This window comes from Hakea prostrata, chromosome 2, assembly GCF_041222555.1.
Source record: "Hakea prostrata isolate BN-2017 chromosome 2, UWA_Hpros_2, whole genome shotgun sequence".
Classification (NCBI taxonomy): Eukaryota; Viridiplantae; Streptophyta; class Magnoliopsida; order Proteales; family Proteaceae; genus Hakea; species Hakea prostrata.
The window spans coordinates 23,483,396-23,505,818 of NC_142601.1; the positions used below are offsets into that span (position 1 = coordinate 23,483,396).

Consider the following 22,423-nt stretch of genomic DNA (forward strand, 5'->3'; position numbering starts at 1 on the left):
CGGCCTCACCCTCTATATCTGTTTAGGTCAGCATTAGGTATGCACCACATTCGACACACCCCCACATTTCGTGAGCTACGCTTGATTAAGAGTCAGTTACTCATTCTATCAACAATATGGTGGTACTACTTTACTATAATTATTCAGAATGGGTATAGTAGTACAAACAGGTCATCTAGTGACTTCGTTGTTTACCCTTTGAACCTAATTCAGGATTTAACCTCTTCACATAGGTTGGGTGTCCGTCACATGACCTATGTCACAGGTCTTGATCCCATTCCCATAAGTGCTTCATTAAAAGCTCTTGTAGGCATAGCTTTAGTGAACATATCAGCTAAATTCTCCTTTGATTTCACGTAATCAATTGCAATTGTTCCTTCATCAATATATTGCCTTACAAGATTATGTCGAAGACGTATGTGTCTTCTTTTGCCATTATATACCTGATTCCTGGCTCTTCCTATAGCTGCTTTACAGTCACAGTGCAGCGATATAGGTGGCATTGGTTTGGGCCATAGAGGTATATCTGCAATCATGTTTCTAAGCCATTCAGCTTCACTTCCAGCCTTTTCTAAAGCTACAAATTCTGCTTCCATTGTAGAAGATGTTCCACATGATTGCTTAACCGACTTCCATGAGATTGCTCCTCCACCTAGCATAAACACATATCCACTTCTAGCTAGTGTTTCTCTTGAATCTGAGATCCAATTAGCATCACAGTGTCCATCCAAGACAGAGGGATTTCCACTATAGTGAAGTCCATAATGCATAGTACCCTTAAGATACCGAAGTAATCGTTCAATTCCAAGCCAATGCTCTTTACTAGGATTATGAGCATGCTGGCTCAATTTTCCAACTGTTAGAGCAATATCTGGCCTAGTACAGTTCATCAGATAATTTACAGATCCAATAATCTGTGAGTATCTCTTCTGATTTACTGGTTCTCCAATATTTTTCTGAAAATTACTTTCCATAGTTAAAGGAGTTTTGAACGAACTAGAATCATAAAAACCAAACTTCTTAAGCATATTTTCCACATAATGAGCTTGAGAGAGTATAATCTCTTCATATGAACAATTTCATTCATGGTTGAAGTTGTGCAAAAAGTTTTTTCCACGGTTTTATATACCCAGAAAAGAAAAAAAAAATCTGGGAACTACAAGATTATACTTACCCATCGTAGATAACTGAGGAAAATTTTCTGCACACCATAAAGCAAATCATTTTAATCGATTGGATCGAAATCTCGGCGATCTCAACCCTTGAAATTCAGTCGAGATTTGAGAAACATTTGAGTCGCATTTAAAATAATTTGGGTCGCATTTAACGCGCATGACTCAAGCAATTTCGCTATATGATGTAGGTTTTCATCATTTGGATCTGAACGACCTCGCTAGTGTTGCTTCCCTTGATAATTTCATCAAAACCCAATTTGGAAAGCTTGAACATTGCTGTGTTGAGCATTTGAGCTTAGAATAAATGCTCTTCATTGGGTTAATGACTCTAATTATTATTATTATTATTATTATTATTATTATTATTATTATTATTATTATTATTATTATTATTATTATATATAATTTTATTTTTTTTGTAGAAAGTTGTTATTAAGCCGGGAGATGGGGATATTAATATACCTAAGCAAGAGTCGAACCCACAACCTCTTCACTAAGAGGTATTGGTTTAACCACTAGAACAGCTCTGTGTTGGCAATGACTCTAATTAATTACTAAAAAAAAATTATGACGATTCGGGGATTCAAAATTCAAATGCTTTAAATTTGAGTTTCTTGTCAAAGTTGGAAAGTGTTGAGATGGTTCCAAAACTCACAAGGAAAAATTTGTGAAAAGAATATGAAATTCAGATGATTTAAATTTTAATTTTATGTGAGAAGTGGTTCCAAAAGATAAGGACAATCCGATTTTGTCAAGAAAGAATTTTGAAAAAATCAAATCCTGACAAGAATAAGTTTTTGGAAATTTTTATTTTGTAAAGATAGAGTGTACTATACCTTATACGGTTGTAATTGGAAATTTATATCTTTAAATTAAAAAAATATCCAAGTCACACAATATGATGAGGAAAACTTCCATCAATTCTACAATCATTCAGTTCATTTGAATTTCGAAGTCTTAAAATTCTTGTTTGAAAAAATAGGAGTTTCTTGAAATTTGGAGCCATGTCAACACTTTTCAACTAAGATGAAAAATTCAAATTTGGACCATTTGAATTTTGAATTCCCAAATCATCTTAATTATCCTCGTCAATTACAACTTATGTCACTAATTAACTAGACGAACAAATCGAGCATATAAATAGGCCACCGTGTGTTGAATTGACCCTTCAACACGTTTTTCCAGTTCATAATTGGCTTTTCTTGGGTGTGGTAAAGTGGTTTCTCAGTAACAAAGATTTGAAGGGTACCATCGCATTGTTGTATTGATTAACTATACAAATTAATTGGGCATATAAATAGGCCACCAATGTGTTGAATAGACCAGTAAACAAGTTTTCCTAGTTGACAATGGCTTTTCTTGGGGTGGCAAGTGGTGTTTCAACGACAAAGGGTTTCAAGGGTATCATCGCATTGTTTTTACTTTTTCTGCATATTGTTGATTTGAAAAGCTATGGAGCTGAAGCAAAACAGACAATGGAGCATAATGAAGATGAATTGGAGCTGGAAAGGGAACTTAAGAGTTTGAATGTTCCTCATCCTCTCAAGACCATTATAGTATGTTATCTATACCTTTTCTTTTCTCCACTATAGACCTATGTAATCTATGGATGGTTTTTTCTCTCTCACACACACACGCACACACACTTAGAGAGAGAGAGAGAGAGAGAGACCCATGGGAATTTTGTATTAATTTTCACATTTCTTTTCTTATGCCTAACAAATGGTACAGAAAAGGATACCAAAGCAACAAGATAGCACGGTTTCAGCATTGGATGTTTTAACCTTCTTATTTATTTGTCTCTTGATGTTGTAGATAGAGAACGGTTTCATTGATTGTGTTGATTTAAACAAGCAACCAGCTTTGTCTCATCCACTGCTCAAAGATCACAAAATCCAAGTATGTTGTATTTCTCTACCATTTATTTGTTTTATTCACCTTCATTAACAAATCAAGACCGGGGGCATATCTTATTAAATTTGACTGAAATTTTGACTTATAATACTATAATTTCTTTGCAGATGGAACCAAGTGTTCAACCAGAATGGAGGGTAAATATAACTTCTTCAGCTGTTGAATCTTTGCTAAGTAGTTTTGAACTTGAGGAATGTCCAGAAGGATCTATTCCCATTCGAAGAACTTCGAAAGAAGATCTTTTACAGGCTAGAACTTTATCAAGAGAATTGATCACCAATTTCAACCAAAGCAAAAGACACTTCGCTGGACAATTAGTAAGCAATCACCAACTCATATTCTATCAAATTCATGTCTCAAACTGAAACGTAATTAACCCATCTAAAAGGTGTAACTATATTAACTTTATTTTTTCCTGTCATTCAGAACTTTTAAGGTGTACCTAGTACCCAAGACTAGTCACAATCAATCACTTTAAAGGTGTACCCATTGCACAAGACTAGTGAAGTTGCAAAGTCCGCAAAAGATGATAGTGTACCCAACTTCTTACTTGTACCCTCCGAAAAAAAATAATTGTTTTAATATTCAAACCCACAACCACTTGTCCCTTTAAAATAATCTTAACTGTTGCATCGTTCATCCCCCAAGGAGAATTTACAATTTGGATTCAAATGCAAATTAAGGTTCTTTTTTCTATCAATAAGCATGACTAGGGAAATCTATCGTCATGCAAACAATAGGGCATGACTAAGGAAATATATCTTGATTCAAACAATAGGGCTGCACTTAAACGGAATTAGACTAATTACCATTTATTAAGAGTATCACATGCTATAATGCCTTCTTACTGGTATTCAGAAATACTTAATGAAGACTTGACATTTCTTTTTTCGGTTAAAGTCCTGACAAACTTGTGTGCTCAGAAAATGCTAAGCATCATAGGCAAACAAAAAGACAATCAAACAATGCTTGTTGAGGAAAACTATGCAACTTTCAACTCTTTGACAAAGGTTGTTTTAAGGATTAAGTTTGTCATTTCCAGCTAAATCATATCTAGAAAGAAAAAATTTCCCTAGAACATAATTTTTAGGTATTGTTTTTACATCAAATCCAATGTAAATAGGGAAAAGAGTTAAAAGTGTGCTGAAAAAATTGTAGGCACTGATTCATGCAAAACAGTCACATGCTTTTTTTTCTAAACCAAAATAGTCACATGGTTGGATGCATATACTAAAGTAGCTTTAAATTATAGCAATTCAAGTAAATGGGTTTTTATTGTTCTTTCTATTGAACATATTATTAACCGCTAGAAATTGAACATTTAGATTGCAGATGTTAACAATGAGTTGTCGGGTTATCCAATTCATGGAGCTTCTGCAACTTTTAATGTATACAATCCAACTCTTACTGACCGTCTGCAGTTCACAAATGTTCAAATTTGGATTAATGGTGGTCCAAATGAATCCCCCAATTATATAATGGCTGGATGGTCGGTATGTATTTAACAATCTAGATTTATTTGAACACATTCTTCACTTGAATCGTCATCACTTACTCGACTTTTTAGTTTATAGTCAATTAAATTTTTAATGTTATCTAACTTTACTTTCAACACTTCTTAAAAATCAGGTTAATCCAAGCTTATATCATGACCCAGAAACTCATTTATTTACATTTTGGACGGTATGTTTAATAGGTTGGAGTTCTTTAATTTGTTGTATCAAAACATGACTTACAATGGTTCTTTTCTTTTTTCTTCTATTTTTTCCCTTTTTCTTTTCTGGGATCAAAGGACTTACAATAGTTGCTAACACATTATATTTTAGTTAATAATTCTTGCTCTTTTTCTACATTTTTTAAATTGATTGATAATACAATGTATCACTATAATCAATAGGACATCAAATATGATTAGTCTTCACTTTTCACAAGAACATAAAGTTTTTTAGTTGTTAATTAATAATTAGGTTCTGTTTAATTTCATTTTACTTTGACAGAACTTAAGAAGGTTTTCGTTTTTCTAAGTGGTAAACCGCTTTCTCTTTAGAAGCTTAAACAATGGTTTAACTTGTTAACTTTTTCTTTTGTTTTTTCCTTTATATTGTCTCTTCAGTTTTGCCATCTCTTAATCTCAATTAATAAGATTTGTTCTTTTCTTTTTTCCTAATATTAATTTTGGGAATTGAGGTTCACCCAAGCCAGCTTACTAACTCATTGATTACATCCTAAGGAGGGTAATTTTTACATATAATATTAAATGCAGAGTGGGGCTTCTTCCTTGGACCTGAGGGAATTTGAATGTTTGACCATTCCATGTATATTTTTCTTTCCATAGGTAAAATTCAGTGATATGTGATAAATAAAGACACCATATATAAACATTTACGTTTATGAGAACCCTTTCTCTCTTTGCACTTTTTAATCTATTAATTTCGTGTATAAAAAATCAAATTTTTTATAAAATACCTGTTTATTTAAATAATTAAAATTGCTAATTGTTGTATGTCTTTTTCACTTTTAATTTAACTTACCTTTTAACGGGACATAAAAAACTAAAATTTCAAGGTGTGCAGGGTGATAATTACAAAAATGGGTGCCCCGATACTCATTGCAGAGGGTTTGTGCAAACTCATAGATCAATTAGGCCAGGAACTCTTTTAAGACCTACTTCTGATCTTGGAAATAAACAGTTTGAGTTCCATCTCGCTGTTCACCAGGTATAACTTTCTTTTATCTTTTATTCCAAGTAAGTCATCGTAAAAAAAAATAGTTGCATATTAGCGGCATTTGTATCTCCTCCTTGTGATTGAGGATGCCAATCTCACGTAGACATGTGCTGTAAGAATAGGTCTCATACAATTAATTGGTATATCTTTTGATGAAACCAAATCGCTAGATTGCATTTAGATCATTGTTGCTAATTCTATTTATTGTATTCTTACAGGATCGAAAAACTGGGCACTGGTGGCTGCAATTTCAAGGCATGTCCATTGGTTATTGGCCAAAGAACTTGTTTAATTCTTTAGCTACTGGTGCTAAAGGTAATTCTTGGGGAGGTATCGTAAGAATTGGTTCTAATGGAGAATACCCTAAAATGGGAAGTGGAATGTGGCCTAAACAACGATATGCATGTTTTTTACATGCGATTGAGTATTTGGACGAGAACTACAATGTCGCACATACAGGAACAGCAGGAAGCGTAAATATTCGCGTGGACAACAAACGTTGCAATGATATACAATATATATCTTATAATGATGTAACACATGTAGCTAGTATTAATGTTGGAGGACCTGGTGGACGTTGTGGCTAATTTTTCTACTAAAATGTAATTAATGATTATATGTACTAAGTTTTTTTTATTATCATGAATAAATGAATATGTTTCCCTATAGATACGCTATTGTGCCTTTTTAATTATTACCCATAATTATGTATATATAATTACGCAAGGCCTAACAAAGTAGTCCACTAGGCCCACAAACCCAAACAAAAATATCTAGCAGTAACTGTCGGCACAATCACCAATTTTGGGTCAATTTTAGGTTAAAACATATATGAATCTAGAAGGAATTAGCGTGAGATTCTTAGATGGATGGAAGGTCTATAAGTTTATTTTCTAACGCAATAAACAGTGACCAATTTTCTATTTCCTTGGGGGAGTTATTCTCAAAGCCACCTCTTCACTTTGAAGTACATTGAAATTAGTTAACCTTGGAGGAAACACAACCAACTTCCTCTTCCTCTTAGTCCCAACTTTCAACATCCAATTATTGCCATTTTATAGTTTCAAAAAGTTTTTATTTATTGGGGAAGTTAGCCAATCGAACTAGGTAGTCATTTTCAAGTGATTTTTTGGAATTTCCTATGCATGGAGGCATGTTCCGAATGCACTTTTATTTAAGCTCTTTATTGTGAAAGAATTTAAGATATTGGAATGAAAATTGAGTTTGGCCTTTAGCTTTAGAGGAAAGAGTTTTATTTTCTATATATACTTTTTAGATCTTATTATAGGTTATGAGCACTTTGTCGAAGTTGAGATTGGAGAGTAAGTCGCTGTCTGAATTCTATGAGGGACCGAGATGTGAGAATGCAGAGGCACATGGAGACTCGTGCCTATATTCGAATTGCTCCTACAAAATCAAGTGCTACCGAGGCAACAACTATCACCTTATGAGATTGTAGTTGCTCTTGTGACCATTTTTTATATTCTTCTTATTGAACCAATAGATGGTGGCACTACTTAGTATTTTGTGCCTCTTTGAAATTTGACTTGACTAACTTTCGATAATGACAATTCAAAGTCATGGATTAGTGTAATAACTTTAATATTATGGCTTTGATTTGATACTTTATGCTCCTTTCTCATTCTTGTATTATACTATATTGTTTTATTGTTATGGATTGACACTGAACCTAGATCTTGTATTGTTATCAACCCCATAGGTATTCAGGTGAGTCCGGATCCAGCTAGGTGGGGTGTGATAGAAGTTGGCATCATAGGTTAGGTTCATTTTAAATCCTAAAAGTTATACTATATAGTGGGAGCATCTTGAATCAGCAATTCATAAGTGACTCAACTAGGTTAGAAGTATTAGGTTTCAACCACTAACTTGAAACACAAAATGGAGTGAATGAGCATAATGGACCTAACTGAAATAATACACAACAATCAAATCAAACCCATGAGTCACATTGTCACAGCCCACCCAGCCGGATCCAGTCATACCCGAATATCCATGGGGGTGATACACTACAAGATTTAGGTTTACGGCCAAATCCATAACACAACACGTAATAATATAATCAAAGAGCAAGTGACAAGGATTAATCAAGAAGTAAAAGTTATTAAAGTTATCCAATATTTGAAATCAAAGTCATCATCCCAAATTAGTCCAGTTAAATCAATTATCAAAGTTTAAGGAAAGGTTGTATATCAACAGAAGTCTAAGTTTTTGAGAAGGCTCAAAAGATTGAGTAGCGCCCTCATCCATCGGCTGGATGGGAAGGATGCAACACATACAATGCAACACATACAAGGGCAACTACTATGTCATACAATATCTTCAGTGTCTCAAAACTGCTTGACTCCGTAGGCACAGTCAGAATAGGTACACGACTTGCCATATAGCTCCATGTCCTCTGTTTTGGGTCCCTCGTAGGACTCAAACGGCGTTGGACTTTCTAGAAGAACGTGGTCTTCATATCCAGCAATAATATCTAAAAAGAAAATGTCCATAAAGGAGTAAGAGTTAAAATAGAAATCAGTGAGGTCAACTAACCATATATCATGCATTCGTCACATATTTCCATACAATCCATGTATAGTATATAATGAGATGAGTGAATGAATATGTATGCAAATATTCTCCTAACTCTAACAATTGGTTCTCCATGGTGGACACACATTAAGTTATACACCAGTCTCTTCTAGATTGTTTCACCACTCTCCCTCATGACACTCAAGCACGTCTTTTGGGTTCTCTGCAGAACTTGAGTCGAGTCACATCAAACCGTGGCTAGAGATTAGGTCACCACTCTTTCATAGCACCATTGGTCTGAGAAATAGCACATGTTAGAGATAACCTTAGCTCAAATGCAAAGTCATAAAGTCTCGTACTACGTGTGGTCCGGATATCTTCCCTCATGCCTAGTGCCTTTTTTATCCAATATCCTTTTCCACCTAGGAATGATATCCTTATTGGAAGCATATGTTGGATCCCATTGCTTTACCCTATGGTCATATACATATGTTGGGGCGGATGCCTCTCATGTCTCCTCACAACACTCAAGCTGTCTTTTGGACGCCCATGAGCCCAACCATAATATATGTAGCTTTACCATCTCATGATGACAGTGGGCTTGCTTGATGCTCAAAGGACCCAGCCACTGTCATCATGGGTCACTCGGCTTCAATACTCTAGCCAAAAAGGTAGTAGTACTCAAGGGTTCACTAGCCAATACATTTAGACACTTTTTGTACCATGTACCTTGGTCTAAGTGAATGTAAGGTCACTAGGTAATGGATGAACCCACAATCCTAATTGGTATACAAGTATGGGTGGACAGTGTCCAACCATCCAATCCACACATTCACATCATTTCAATAGCATAATTCAAGTAATTGTAATAATAAATAAACATAATACAACATAACCTTGCGCAAAGTCTCACAAAATTTATATTAGATACAAGATAAAAATGTAAACAAAGATTTAAACATCACTAATAAATGCATGGGATATGGCAATGTGTTTTCCTCACCTATTAATATTAACAATACTCTTCAAAGTCCCAAGAGATTCACCAAAGAGGGTGCAAGCAACTCAAAGTAATCCTAGAAACATGAGAAAACAAATGAGCAACAACCAAGATCGACCAGAAGTCAAAGGGGGCGGTTTATTAAACCTCCCAAGGACGATTGACCACACCTGGTTGACCGCCCAACCTTAGGGCTGCGACCGATTTGGTAGATTTCGACTCCATTTTGAAATAAACTCAAATCGGGCTTTGGGGTCTTCAATAGAACAGTAATAGGGTCCCCAAAACACCCTTCAATCACCCCAAGTAGTTCCCAAATGAAAAGCCACAATTCGGGCTCTTCGTGGACAATACAACTACTAATAAGTTACCACCAGTCATTCTTGGACGACCCTTTTTAGCCACTGCGAATGCTTGCATCAATTGTAAATCGGGTATCATGGACATATCATTTGGCAATAAGAAACTTAGAGTTAGCATCTTCAATGCATCCTTAAGCCCAAATAGGGATGAAGAGTGCTTTGCGATTAATCTTATTGATGATTTAGTGGCTGATTATACTCCAAACCTATTTATTGATGATCCGCTGTAGCATTACCTGTCATTTGGGGAATCTGACCTAAATATTGAGGAAGTTAACACATTGTTGGACTCTTCCACTTCTTTGGAGCAATCACCATTTACATTTTGATTTGAGCCTCCACCTCCATTGGCTGCATCTCCCCAACCCTCATCCCTCATGTCTCCCCCTAAATGGGATCTTAAACCACTCCCTTCCAATGTAAAGTATGCATTCTTAGGTTACAATGAAACCTTGCCTGTCATTAATTCTTTTAATCCATCACCTAGGCAAGAGGGCCAACTTTTAGGAGTGTTTTCTGAATTCAAGGCAACCATTGGATGGTCCTTAGCTGATCTTAAAGGCATAGACCCTTCTGTATGTATTCCTAGGAGAAATTTTGAGGATGAAGCGAAACTCCGTAGGGATACCCAGTGTCGTTTGAACCCAAACATGAAAAAGGTAGTGAAAAATGCAGTAATTAACTAGTTAGATGACAGCATTGTCTACCCAACCCCTGATAGTGAATGGGTCAGTCCTACTAAGGTTGTCCCTACAAAATCTGGCATCAATGAGGTTCCAAATGACAACGATGATCTTGTCTCAATTCCTACTGTTATGGGTTGGCATGTCTGCATTAGTTACCAAAAGTTGAACATTGTTACCAAGAATGATCACTTCACCTAGCCATTTGTTGACCAGATTTGGAACTCACATACTAGACAAGCTTATCAAGTTAACGGTCAGCGATTTAAAGCTTTATGTGGATGGCATAGCTTATGGCTAACTTATTGACGAGTTTGACCTAGAAGACTTGCCTCAAGACTCTTTATGAGTCTGTCATTGAGTTTGGTTGAAGACCCTAAACTTAGTGCTTTATGGGAGGCAACCCATTTGTTTAGATGTGATTTCTTATTCTTTTCTTTGTTTGTTTGTTAGGTTTTACTATTGTGTGCTCTATCACAATATCAAGCATCGGGTACACTCTTTCCTCTATTTACTTCTATTAAGTTCTTTTCTGTTCTATCCTATATGCACTGAGGTCACTGCATAATTTATGTGAGGGGGGGGGTGCCAACTCGAGTAACACTCGTTGGTAGTTGGTAGAGCATTGTCACAAAGATAACAAGTGCCCAACTTTTTTTGGCTTTGGTAAGATAAATGTTTTAATTCCTTGCTTAGATTCAAAATGAGAGTTTAAGGGTTTTAGAAATTCCATCTGATGTGATGAGCTCCCTCTTGAGAGAATATTAATGAGTTTTACATTTTGAGATTGAGGTTGAACCGGAAAATAGGAACTCCTGGTAGTCTGAAAGGTCTGACCATCTAGTGGTCCTGTATTGCCTTGTGCTTATGGTGACAAGTTGAGACTGATTTTAGACTATTTAAATGTGAGTTGAATTGAAGTATAATATGAGGGAAAAAAATGTTAAAGTTTAAAGTTTAGACCTCCTTCTTAGTAATTGGGTCTCGGTGTCGCTAACATCGTGCCTCACGTCAAGCAGTTGGGGTGTCTTTGGTCAAGTCTTGGCCCGTAGCCTTGTTGGCTTGAGTAAGTAAATTTGAGTGGTATTCTACACCTAGTCCCTTAAGGCCATCTGGTTTGACAGCGGCTGACCCAACACTCGTTACATAGGCATTCATAAAAGCTTAAGAGGCAAGACATTTCATGGACTAGAATTGTGAGCATTAAAGAAATAAGTAAATTAATGTGATTATAAAGGTGAAATGTCTAAGAAGGTTAATATTGCTTAGATTCTGAGTTCTTGGGATTATTTGGTATCTAGATTAGTTTTATCTGAGGTGAACTGGTGGGCTGAGGATAAGAGGAGACTTCTCAATTGAATTGTTTGCCTAGAGCTAGACTCAGGAGAGGGTGCAAAGAGCTTAACTGTGGGGGTGCCTATATTCCCTTTAGTCTTTAAGGGAGTGTCTTTGTCTTGGAATCTATCTTTTTACACTTACTATTTCCAGAATGATTAGAAAAGCACTTAAGAATTTTGTGTGTATATTCTCTGCAGAGACTCACGAGACCCAACTCATCCACTAGGGTAACCTAGGGGTTTAAAGGCTTTTTGCACATGTTAAGTGCAACCGTGATTTCCACAAAAGTTAGTTAGGTTTTTTCTTTTTCAGTATTGCTTTTATTGTTTCATTTTGCTTGAGGACTAGCAAGCACTTAAGTGTGGGGGTATTTGATAAGCATGCATTTATCATTATTTAATTGATTTAATTTCTCATACTTAGTAAATTAAAAGAGAGTTACTTGATAAAGTTAACCTAAAGAAATGATAAAGTTAGGAAGCCAATTTGCAGAGCAAAGTCGTCGAATTATAAAGATGACGCAACTTTGCATTGAAGGTTGGCAATATTGAAAAGCGGTTCTCCGTGCCTATCAAATCTCAATTGGTTTTGTTACAGCCTCGAACAAGTCGCTACATTCCACTAAATTCTTACTCTTTTCTATCTTTCCCTGTCTCTGTTTATTTATGCAGATTCGATGTTTGAATCTAGAACTTCTAAACCTAAAGGAAAAAAGCAAGGGCTTGTTGCCTTTGTGAATAAGCCCCTCGTAAACTTTATGGAAATTGATTACATCGTTATTGGGTGAACCTCTGTGTTTTTTTCTTTTTAACGAAGGTTCAGTAAATGATGCTACATATAAACAATTTCTGCCATTTAAGGAAGTTCGTGTTAATCATGACCTATTTCACGTTTTAAAAGGTCTAAAGATATGAGATGGAGGAGATGGAAGCTCTAGGAAATTCGGAGGTGCCTAGGGAATCAGTCTTCCTGCGTTTGAAGCCTCCAGAAGTGCCTACCAATGGGGATAAATCTTATGCGGGAGTAGTGGGGAGTTCGTTGTTGCCTGAGATCGATTCCCTCCCTTCTCCTATACAAGCGGGTAAGTTTCACAGGATTGTAATCCCGCAACAAGAATACGAGCTGCAACGAAATCAGTTCCGTTTTTCGTTGATTGGGTGAGCTAATTTTCGCATCACTACCATGGATGAATTGCGAGAGCTAGCTAGGGGTGCTTGGAAATTGTCTCAAGGGGTGATCTTACATTCATTGGGGAAAGGGTTTATCATCTTTCAGTTTCATAGTGAGGCAGATATGACTAAGGTGTGGCGAAGAGGTTTTTGGAATGTTGGAAAGCAATACATTCGTTTCCAGGGATGGAGGCCGGATTTTAATATCCACTCTCCTCAACCAGCAGGTAAGTTGGTGTGGGTTCGTTTCCCTGATTTACCTCTTGAGTATTGGCATGAGAAAGTGCTTCTTTCTATAGCAAAATATGTTGGGAGACCTGTTTCTCTTGATAGACGAACTCGTCATGGTTCTATTGGTCATTATGCTCGAATTTTGGTTGAATTGGAGGTCGATGTTGTTTGAGTGAATGAGGTTCAGATTGAGCGCCTTGAACCAGGAATTCTTCGAGTTTTTAGTTTTCTTCAGAAGGTAATTTTTGAGGATGATATTCTGCGGTGCTCATGGTGTAATCGAGAAGACCACCTAGGTCTTCATTGTAGGTTTGCTTCAAACGATTCTGTGGATGGTTTGCAGGTTCAGCCCTCTATCGTTCCTGCAGAAAACCTCCCAGCAGATAATCCTATTGTGGATGGGATTCCTACTGACGGTGTGAGAGTGCAGATTCCAAGCTCACTCCAACATCAGATTTGTGTGGCTCTAGAGGTGGCGGGTTTGGAGGACTCTATTTCATCCAATGAGAGTGCGACAAATTCAATTTCAAATTTCAATTCAAATTTCAAATCTACAAGGTTGGTTCCCTCTGATGTGGTGATCGCGTCTAGCGAGAACTCTTCTCTTGATCTTTCTCTCTCTCTTGAAAGTGATCCTTTTCAACTTCAAAAAATTTTAGATAAAGGCAAGAGTTCGATGTTGGTTGGTAATCTTTCAAAGAACATGGTTACCTCTGTTGGTCCCACGACTAACCAACTTCCACCTAATTCGGCCACTAAGGATATTGGCTCTTTTGAACGGTTTGAAAAGCTTCATGAGAGGCCTTGTGGGGCCCTGCTGAATTCGGTTAGAGTGGAAGACTCTTCTACGGATCAGAATTCGGTTTATGTGGAAGACTTTTCTACGCAACAAAATTCGATTAGATTGGAAGAAACTGCATTGGACGTGAACTCTAGTTTGGAGCTTCAAGTGGGGTCATGCGGGGCCCAACAGAATTTGAATAATTTTGAAGCAGCTTCTTTGGCCGTGGACTCTAGTTTTGAAATTCAAAATTCCTTAGATGCGGCAAAGTGTTTTAATTCAATTGGTAAACTTCCTTTGGGGAGTTCACTAGTGGGACCTACAGATAAGCTCGAAAGTGGTTCGGCCACTCCTTTTGAATTTCAAAAAGTGCTTGTTGCAGGTAAGAGTTCTATGCAAATTGGAAACCCTTCTTTGGGGTGTTCATTGGTGGGACCTGAAGTTGCAAATATTATTAGAAGTTCAGCCATTGAAGGAACTACGGAGGATGATTTGGACTATTGTGGGGCCCATCAGAATTCGGCCAGGTTGGAGAGTTCGGCCAATGATGAAACTTTGCAATTGAAAGTAGTTCTTCCACTTTCGTCTTCGTCTATATCAGTGTGGGCTGAAGGTTCTCCTCGTCGGAAACCTGGTCGTCCGAAGAAGAAGGCTCACGCAGTGAAGAAAGTAGTAACAAGTAAAAAGGGTTCTATAGCAGAGGAATTCAAGAAGGTAGATGCAGCTTTAGCAAAAGTATCCACAGTGCATCAGAGCCTCCCATTGGGAGAGGATAGTGTTGCTATGTAACTATTGCTATGAAGCTTTTCTTAAAGATCTTGATTTGGATGCATCTAGACGTCCTACATTTCGTTTCTGATGACTTAGTTGTTGTCAATTATGAGTAGGAACCAGTGAGGAAGGGTGTATTGGGGGCAAATGTTGTTGCGGGTGAGCAAGGTAGGTACTAATTGCTGTATTTCTTTTTTTTTTTTTCTTCTTTTCGTTATAAAATGACCCTTTTAGCGGAAAAAAAAATTGAGTAATTTTGTGTCTTTTTCATGAATAAGGTGACTTTGATTATTACAGATAATGTGGAGCAAAGTTGGCAAATATATTGAGGATTTTAATTAAAATAAAATCATGGGATTCAATCTTGCTACCCCAAAAATCAAGAATAGTGAGATCCAACTTAATAATGCAAAGAGATGATGAATCTTAACCAAATTGGAAATAGGTGGAGGTCCAAGGAACAAAATTGGTAATAGGATCTGAAAATTGTGTAAACAGACCCACCTTGAGTATTTTGGGCATATCTCTCTCGTATGAACTTGGATTGACACAACCAATATTGAATTGGTCTTTGACCATTGCTGAAGGAATGACAAGTTCAATCGAGCGAAGGGCATAAGATACCACCCAATACAGAATTGAAAGGGTAATGATATTGTATCTGACACAATACTTATAATCATGGGTTTAAAACCTGAAATTTGTCATTTATTAAAAGAAGCCTTGTCAAGAATGAACATCACAAAAAATAAAATAAATAACAAAGGCATATCCAAAGGAATACTTATGCATCTGATGATATGAGTATAACAACAATTTTAGAGTTATTTGTATGAAGCAATACCATTAGGAATAAAATATCTATTGCTATCGACATCAATTAATGACTTTGAAGTTTAAGAGGAAAAAGCATTCCAAGTTCGGTTGTAAAGTTCGGTTGTACACATTCATGTTTAGTAAAATTCATATTCTGTCATCCCTTTTCCTGGTTTTCTATATTTTTTGAATAAACTCTTTTTTCCCTTCTTTTTTTTTCCCATGTTGTGTGAGTTTTGCTAGTCCTTCTAAAAGTAGAAGATGAGATGAATCGAAGTGATGGAATTGTAAAAGAGAACTTATAAAGTAAAAGACAAAGATAAAATTAAAGTATCCATATTGAACTTCAGCCTGAAACAAACGTAAAAGTTGATTTAATTGGTTTTTATTGTTATCTTCTTCTTCTTGTTCTTCTTCTTCTTTTTATTTTTTTTATTTTTAATTATTTAAATTTTTTTTTTGGGGGGGGGGGGGGGGGGGGATTCCCATTATATGTATATTCTCCTTTTCTTCTTTTTAATTCGAAACATCCTTGAAGCCCCAGCAGCAAATTGTTTGATAGAATTTGTGCAAAGGAGTGATGTCATATGTAAATGCTCCATGGCCACCTCTAATCCAGCTTGCTTTGAGATGGGAGGCAGCAAGTAATTCCATATTTCAGATTTCCCCTATATAGTACTCCTTTTGAGTATGCATCATGTCCACTACTGGGTTTCAGAGAGTTTGGTTGTATTGGTTGCAATTGCTATTTTGATTGAGTGACTGTGATTACCTGACATGGTGTAAATATTAAGCCGGGGGATGGGATATTAATATGCCTTAACGAGAGTCGAACCCATGACCTTTTTACTAAGAGTTGTTGGTTTCAACCACTAGAACAGCTGTGCGTTAGCATTAATCGTTAACATTGATAATTTGGGGATGAATATTTATTCAACGTAAAAGGCTCTTTACATTGCTCTCATCCAGTTTGACGCGACTGGTGGTAGACCTTTGGACTTGGATAATTTGGGGATAAATATTTATGAGATCTCACAATTTCATTCATGGTTGAATTTGTACAGTTTTATATACCCAGAAAAGAAAAGAAAAAAATCTGGGAACTACAAGATTATACTTACCCATCGTGGATGACTGAAAGAAAATTGAGGAAAATTTTTCTGCACACCGTAAAGCAAATCATTTTAGTCGGTTGGATCGAAATCTCAGCGATCTCAACCCTTGAAATTTAGTCAGTCGGAAAGTTTTATTTTGTAAAGATAGAGTGTACTATACCTTATACAGTTGTAATTGAAAATTTATATCTTAAAATTAAAAATATATTGTTCAAGTCACACAATGTGATGAGGAAAACTTCCATCAATTCTACAGTCATTCATTTCATCTGAATTTCGAAGTCTTGAAATTCTTGTTTGAAAAAATAGGAGTTTCTTGAAATTTGGAGCCATGCCAACACTTTTCAACTATGATGAAAAATTCAAATTTGGACCATTTGAATTTCGAATTCCAAAAATCATCCTAATTATCCTCGTCAATTACAACTTATGTCACTTAACTAGATGAACAAATCAAGCATATAAATAGGCCACCGTGTGTTGAATTGACCCTTCAACACGTTTTTCCAATTCATAATGGCTTTTCTTGGGTGTGGTAAAGTGGTTTCTCAGTAACAAAGATTTGAAGGGTACCATCACATTGTTGTATTGATTATCTATACAAATTAGTTGGGCATATAAATAGGCCACCAATGTATTGAATAGACCAGTAAACAAGTTTTCCTAGTTGACAATGGCTTTTCTTGGGGTGGCAAGTGGTGTTTCAACGACAAAGGGTTTCAAGGGTACCATCATTGTTTTTACTTTTTATGCATATTGTAGTTTTGAAAAGCTATGGAGCTGAAGCAAAACAGACAATGGAGCAAACTGAAGATGAATTGGAGCTGGAAAGGGAACTTGAGAGTTTGAATTTTCCTCATCCTCTAAAGACCATTATAGTATGTTATCTGTACTTTTTTATGTAGACCTATGTAATCTATGGATGGTTTCTCTCTCTCTCTCTCTCTCTCTCTCTCTCTCTCTCTCTCTCTCTCTCTTACACTTAGAGAGAGAGACCCGATGGGAACTTTGTATTGATTTTCACATTTCTTTTCTTATGCCTTTAACCGATAACAAATGGTACAGAAAAGGATACCAAAGCAACAAGATAGCACGGTTTCAGCATTGGATGTTTTAACCTTCTTATTTATGTGTCTCTTGATCTTGTAGACAGAGAAAGGTTTTATTGATTGTGTTGATTTAAACAAGCAACCAGCTTTGTCTCATCCACTGCTCAAAGATCACAAAGTCCAAGTATGTTGTATTTCTCACCCATTTATTTGTTTTATTCACCTTCATTAACAAATCAAGACCGGGGGGCATATCTTATTAAATTTGACTGAAATTTTGACTTTTAATACTATAATGCAGATGGAACCAAGTGTTCAACCAGAATGGGGGGTAAATATAACTTCTTCAGCTGTTGAATCTTTGCTAAGTACTTTTGAACTTGAGGAATGTCCAGAAGGATCTGTTCCCATTCGAAGAACTTCGAAAGAAGATCTACTACAGGCTAGAACTTTATCAAGAGAATTGATCACCAATTTCAACCAAAGCAATAGACACTTCCCTGGACAATTAGTAAACAATCACCAACTCATATTCTATCTAATTCATGTCTCAAACTGAAACTTAATTAACCCATCTAAAAGGTGTTACCTATATTAACTTTATTTTTTTCCATATCATTTAGAACTTCTAAGGGTGCTCCTAGTACACAAGACTAGTCACAATCAATCCTTTTAAAGGTGTACCCATTGCACAAGACTAGTGATGTTGCAAAGTCCACAAAAGATCATAGTGTAAACAACTTCTTACTTGTACCTTCAGAAAGAAAAAAATAACTGCTTTAATATTCAAACCCACAACCACTTGTCTCTATAAAATAATCTTATCCATTGCATCGTTCATCCCCCAAGGAGAATTTACAATTTGGATTCAAATGCAAATTAAGGTTCTATTTTCTGTCAATAAGCATGACTAGGGAATATATCTTCATGCAAACAATAGGGCATGACTACGGAAATATATCTTGATTCAAACAATAGGGCTGCACTTAAACAGGATTAGACTAATTGCCATTTATTAAGAGTATCACATGCTATAATGCTTTCTTGCTGGTATTCGGAAATACTTAATGAAGTCTTGAAACTTTTTTTTTCTTTTTTTTTTAGGGTTAAAGTCCTAACAAACTTATGTGCTCAGAAAATGCTAAGCATCATATGAAAAACAAGAAGACAATCAAACAATGCTTGTTGAGGAAAACTATGCAACTTTAAACTCAACCACCAGGTTGTTTTAAGGATTAAGTTAGTCATTTCTAACAAAATCATATCTAGAAAGAAAAAATTTCCCGAGAACATAATTTTTAGGTATTGTTTTTACATCTAGAAAAAAGAGTTAAAGTGTGCTGATAAAATTGTAGGCACTGATTAATGCAAAACAGTCACATGCTTCTTTTTTTTACCAAAATAATCACATGGTTGGATGTATATACTAAAGTAGTTTTAAATTATTGCAATCGAAGTAAATGGGTTTTTATTGTTCTTTCTATTGAACATATTATTAACCACTAGAAATTGAACATTTAGATTGCAGATGTTAACAATGAGTTGCCGGGTTATCCAATTCATGGAGCTTCTGCAACTATTAATGTATACAATCCAACTCTTACAGACCGTCTGCAGTTTACAAATGTTCAAATTTGGATTAATGGTGGTCCAAATGAATCCCTCAATTATATAATGGCTGGATGGTCGGTATGTATTTAACAATCTAGATTTATTTGAACTCGTCCTCACTTGAATCGTCATCCCTTACTCGACTTTTTAGTTTATAGTCGATTAAATTTTTAATGTTATCTAACTTTATTTTCTACACTTCTTAAAAATCAGGTCAATCCAAGCTTATATCATGACCCAGAAACTCATTTATTTACATTTTGGACGGTATGTTTAATAGGTTGGGGTTCTTTAATTTGTTGTATCAAAACATGACTTACAACGGTTCTTTTCTTCTTTTTTTTCTTCTATTTTTTTTCCCTTTTTCTTTTCAGGGATCAAAAGACTTACAATGGTTGCTAACACATTATATTTTAGTTAATAATTCTTGCTTTTTTTCTATATTTTTTAAATTGATTGATAATACAATGTATCACTATAATTCAATAGGACATCAAATATGATTAGTCTTCACTTTTAACAAGAACACAAAGTTTTTTAGTTGTTAATTAAAGGGCTTGGTTAAGGCTCGGCCTCGGCCTGTTCTAACTCCTTACCCGATGAAAAGTTTCCTTCCATGGAACCTAACCCGGGTGTTGGCTCTAAATTAAATAGAAATAGAAGGTCCATTCCTTTCATGCACGAGCACCTACCCCCAGTTTAGTCCAACAAGTAACCAAAAAGACTTATCTTCAATTCCTTTAAGCAGAGACCCCTTTTCTGTGAGGGGTGGTAGGCCAGTCTTTCAGTAATTTCCGAGGAGTGTCAGCAATTCAACAATAATTAAGTTCTGTTTAATTTCATTTTACTTTGACAGAACTTAAGAAGGTTTTCCTTTTTCTAAGGGTAAACCGCTTTCTCTTTAGAAGCTTAAACAATGGTTTAACTTGCTAACTTTTTCTTTTGTCTCTTCAGTTTTACCCTCTCACACTCAATTAATAAGAATTTGTTCTTTTTTTATTTTGGGAACTAAGGTTCACCCAAGCCAGCTTACTAACTCATTGATTACGTCCTAAGGAGGGTAATTTTTACATATAATATTAAATATAAAGCGAGGCTCCTTCCCTGGACTCGAGGGGATTTGAACCTTTGACCATTCCATGTATATTTTTCTTTCCATAGGATAAATTCAGTGATATGTGATAAATAAAGACACCATATATAAACATTTACATTTATGAGAACCCTTTTCCTCTTTGCACTTTTTAATCTATTAATTTCGTGTATAAAAAATCAAAATTTTTATAAAATACCTGTTTATTTAAATAATTAAAATTGCTGGTTGTTGTATGTCTTTTTCACTTTGAATTTAACTTACCTTTTAGCGGGACAGGAGAAACTAAAATTTCAAGGTGTGCAGGGTGATAATTACAAAAATGGGTGCCCCGATACTCATTGCAGAGGGTTTGTGCAAACTCATAGATCAATTAGGCCAGGAACTCTTTTAAGACCTACTTCTGATCTTGGAAATAAACAGTTTGAGTTCCATCTCGCTGTTCACCAGGTATAACTTTCTTTTATCTTTTATTCCAAGTAAGTCATTGTAAAAAAAAATAGTTGCATATTAGCGACATTTGTATCTCCTCTTTGTGATTGAGGATGCCAATCTCACATAGACATGTGCTGTAAGAATAGGTCTCATACAATTAGTTGGTATATCTTTTGATGAAACTATCGGTAGATTGCATTTAGATCATTGTTGGTAATCTATTTATTTTATTCTTACAGGATCGAAATACTGGGCACTGGTGGCTGCAATTTCAAGGCATGTCCATTGGTTATTGGCCAAAGAACTTGTTTAATTCTTTAGCTACTGGTGCTAAAGGTAATTCTTGGGGAGGTATCGTAAGAATTGGTTCTAATGGAGAATACCCTAAAATGGGAAGTGGAATGTGGCCTAAACAACGATATGCATGTTTTTTACATGCGATTGAGTTTTTGAACCATGACTACAAGGTCGCACATCCACTATCAGCAGGAAGCGTAAATATTCGCGTGGATAACAAACGTTGCAATGATATACAATATATATCTTATAACGATGTATCACATGTAGCTAGTATTAATGTTGGAGGACCTGGTGGACGTTGTGGCTAATTTTTCTACTAAAATGTAATTAATGTTTATAAATTTCTACTAACTTTTTTTTTATTTTTTTATTATCATGAATAATGAATATGTCTCTTTCTAGATATGCTATTGTGCCTTTTTAATTATTACCCATAATTATGTATACGATCTCTACGCATTTCACCGCTCCACCTCCAATTCCCTCTGCCCCTACCGTTCTCCAGCTTGGTAGTTTCCACCGCATGTCCATATAATTACGCAAGGCCTAACAAAGTAGTCCACTAGGCCCACAAACCCAAACAAAAACATCTAGCAGTAAGTGGTGGCACAATCACCAATTTTGGGTCAATTTTAGGTTAAAACATATATGAATCTAGAAGGAATTAGCGTGAGATTCTTAGATGGATGGAAAGGTCTAGAAGTTTATTTTCTAACGCAATAAAAAGTGACAAAAATTCTATTTCCTTGGGGGAGTTATTCTCAAAGCCACCTCTCCACTTTGAAGCACATTGAAATTAGTTAACCTTGGAGGAAACACAACTAACTTCCTCTTCCTCTTAGTCCCAACTTTCAATATCCAATTATTGCCATTTTATAGTTTCAAAAAGTTTTTATTTAATGGGGAAGTTAGCCAATCGAACTAGGAAGTCATTTTCAATGATTTTTTGTAATTGCCTATGCATGGAGCTAACTGAAATAATACACAATAATCAGATCAAACCCATGAGTCATATTGTCACACCCCACCCAGCTAGATCCAGTCATACCCGAATATCCGTGGGGATGATACACTACAAGATTTAGGTTCACGGCCAAATCCATAACACAATACGTAATAATATAATCAAAGAGCAAGTGACAAGGATTAATCAAGAAGTAAAATGTTATTACAATTATCGAATATTTGAAATCAAAGTCATCATCCCAAATTAGTCCAGTTAAATCAATTATCAGAGTTTCAGGAAAAGTTGTATATCAGCAGAAGTCTAAGTTTTTGAGAAGGCTCAAAAGATTAAGTAGCGCTCTCATCCATCGGCT

General features: G+C 35.7%; 2 protein-coding genes and 2 non-coding genes across 4 annotated transcripts; all 4 read left to right on the plus strand.

Moving 5' to 3' along the window:
• The first annotated feature begins 2,524 nt into the window (after positions 1 to 2,524).
• On the plus strand, positions 2,525 to 6,402 carry LOC149024101 (protein neprosin-like). The gene is made up of 7 exons (XM_089143411.1): positions 2,525 to 2,731; positions 2,991 to 3,074; positions 3,197 to 3,337; positions 4,415 to 4,582; positions 4,719 to 4,772; positions 5,663 to 5,806; positions 6,034 to 6,402. The coding sequence occupies exons 1-7, from the start codon at positions 2,525 to 2,527 to the stop codon at positions 6,400 to 6,402; spliced, it is 1,167 nt and encodes a 388-aa protein (XP_088999537.1).
• A 5,822-nt stretch (positions 6,403 to 12,224) lies between these two features.
• Positions 12,225 to 12,351, plus strand: LOC149024102 (small nucleolar RNA snoR86). Its single transcript, XR_016171939.1, has one exon. It is a non-coding gene; the product is annotated as a small nucleolar RNA snoR86 (small nucleolar RNA).
• Positions 12,249 to 21,412, plus strand: LOC149024103 (protein neprosin-like). Its single transcript, XM_089143412.1, has 10 exons — positions 12,249 to 12,270; positions 12,405 to 12,516; positions 12,642 to 12,814; positions 17,379 to 17,494; positions 17,766 to 17,849; positions 17,967 to 18,107; positions 19,187 to 19,354; positions 19,490 to 19,543; positions 20,649 to 20,819; positions 21,044 to 21,412. Exons 1-10 carry the CDS (start codon positions 12,249 to 12,251, stop codon positions 21,410 to 21,412), a joined length of 1,410 nt encoding a protein of 469 aa, XP_088999538.1.
• On the plus strand, positions 12,442 to 12,572 carry LOC149024104 (small nucleolar RNA snoR74). The gene has a single exon (XR_016171985.1). It is a non-coding gene; the product is annotated as a small nucleolar RNA snoR74 (small nucleolar RNA).
• Positions 21,413 to 22,423: the final 1,011 nt, after the last annotated feature.

Excerpts from the sequence above, each read along its gene's own strand:
- LOC149024103 (XM_089143412.1), top strand. The coding sequence starts at position 12,249 with ATGACGCAACTTTGCATTGAAG. Across the intron at positions 12,815-17,378 it reads CCCTTCTCCTATACAAGCGG|TTTTGAAAAGCTATGGAGCT; the intron begins GTAAGTTTCACA and ends TGCATATTGTAG. Across the intron at positions 19,544-20,648 it reads ATTTATTTACATTTTGGACG|GAGAAACTAAAATTTCAAGG; the intron begins GTATGTTTAATA and ends TTAGCGGGACAG.
- LOC149024101 (XM_089143411.1), top strand. The coding sequence starts at position 2,525 with ATGGCTTTTCTTGGGGTGGCAAGTGGTGTTTCAACGACAAAGGGTTTC. Across the intron at positions 3,075-3,196 it reads TCAAAGATCACAAAATCCAA|ATGGAACCAAGTGTTCAACC; the intron begins GTATGTTGTATT and ends ATTTCTTTGCAG. Across the intron at positions 5,807-6,033 it reads TCCATCTCGCTGTTCACCAG|GATCGAAAAACTGGGCACTG; the intron begins GTATAACTTTCT and ends GTATTCTTACAG.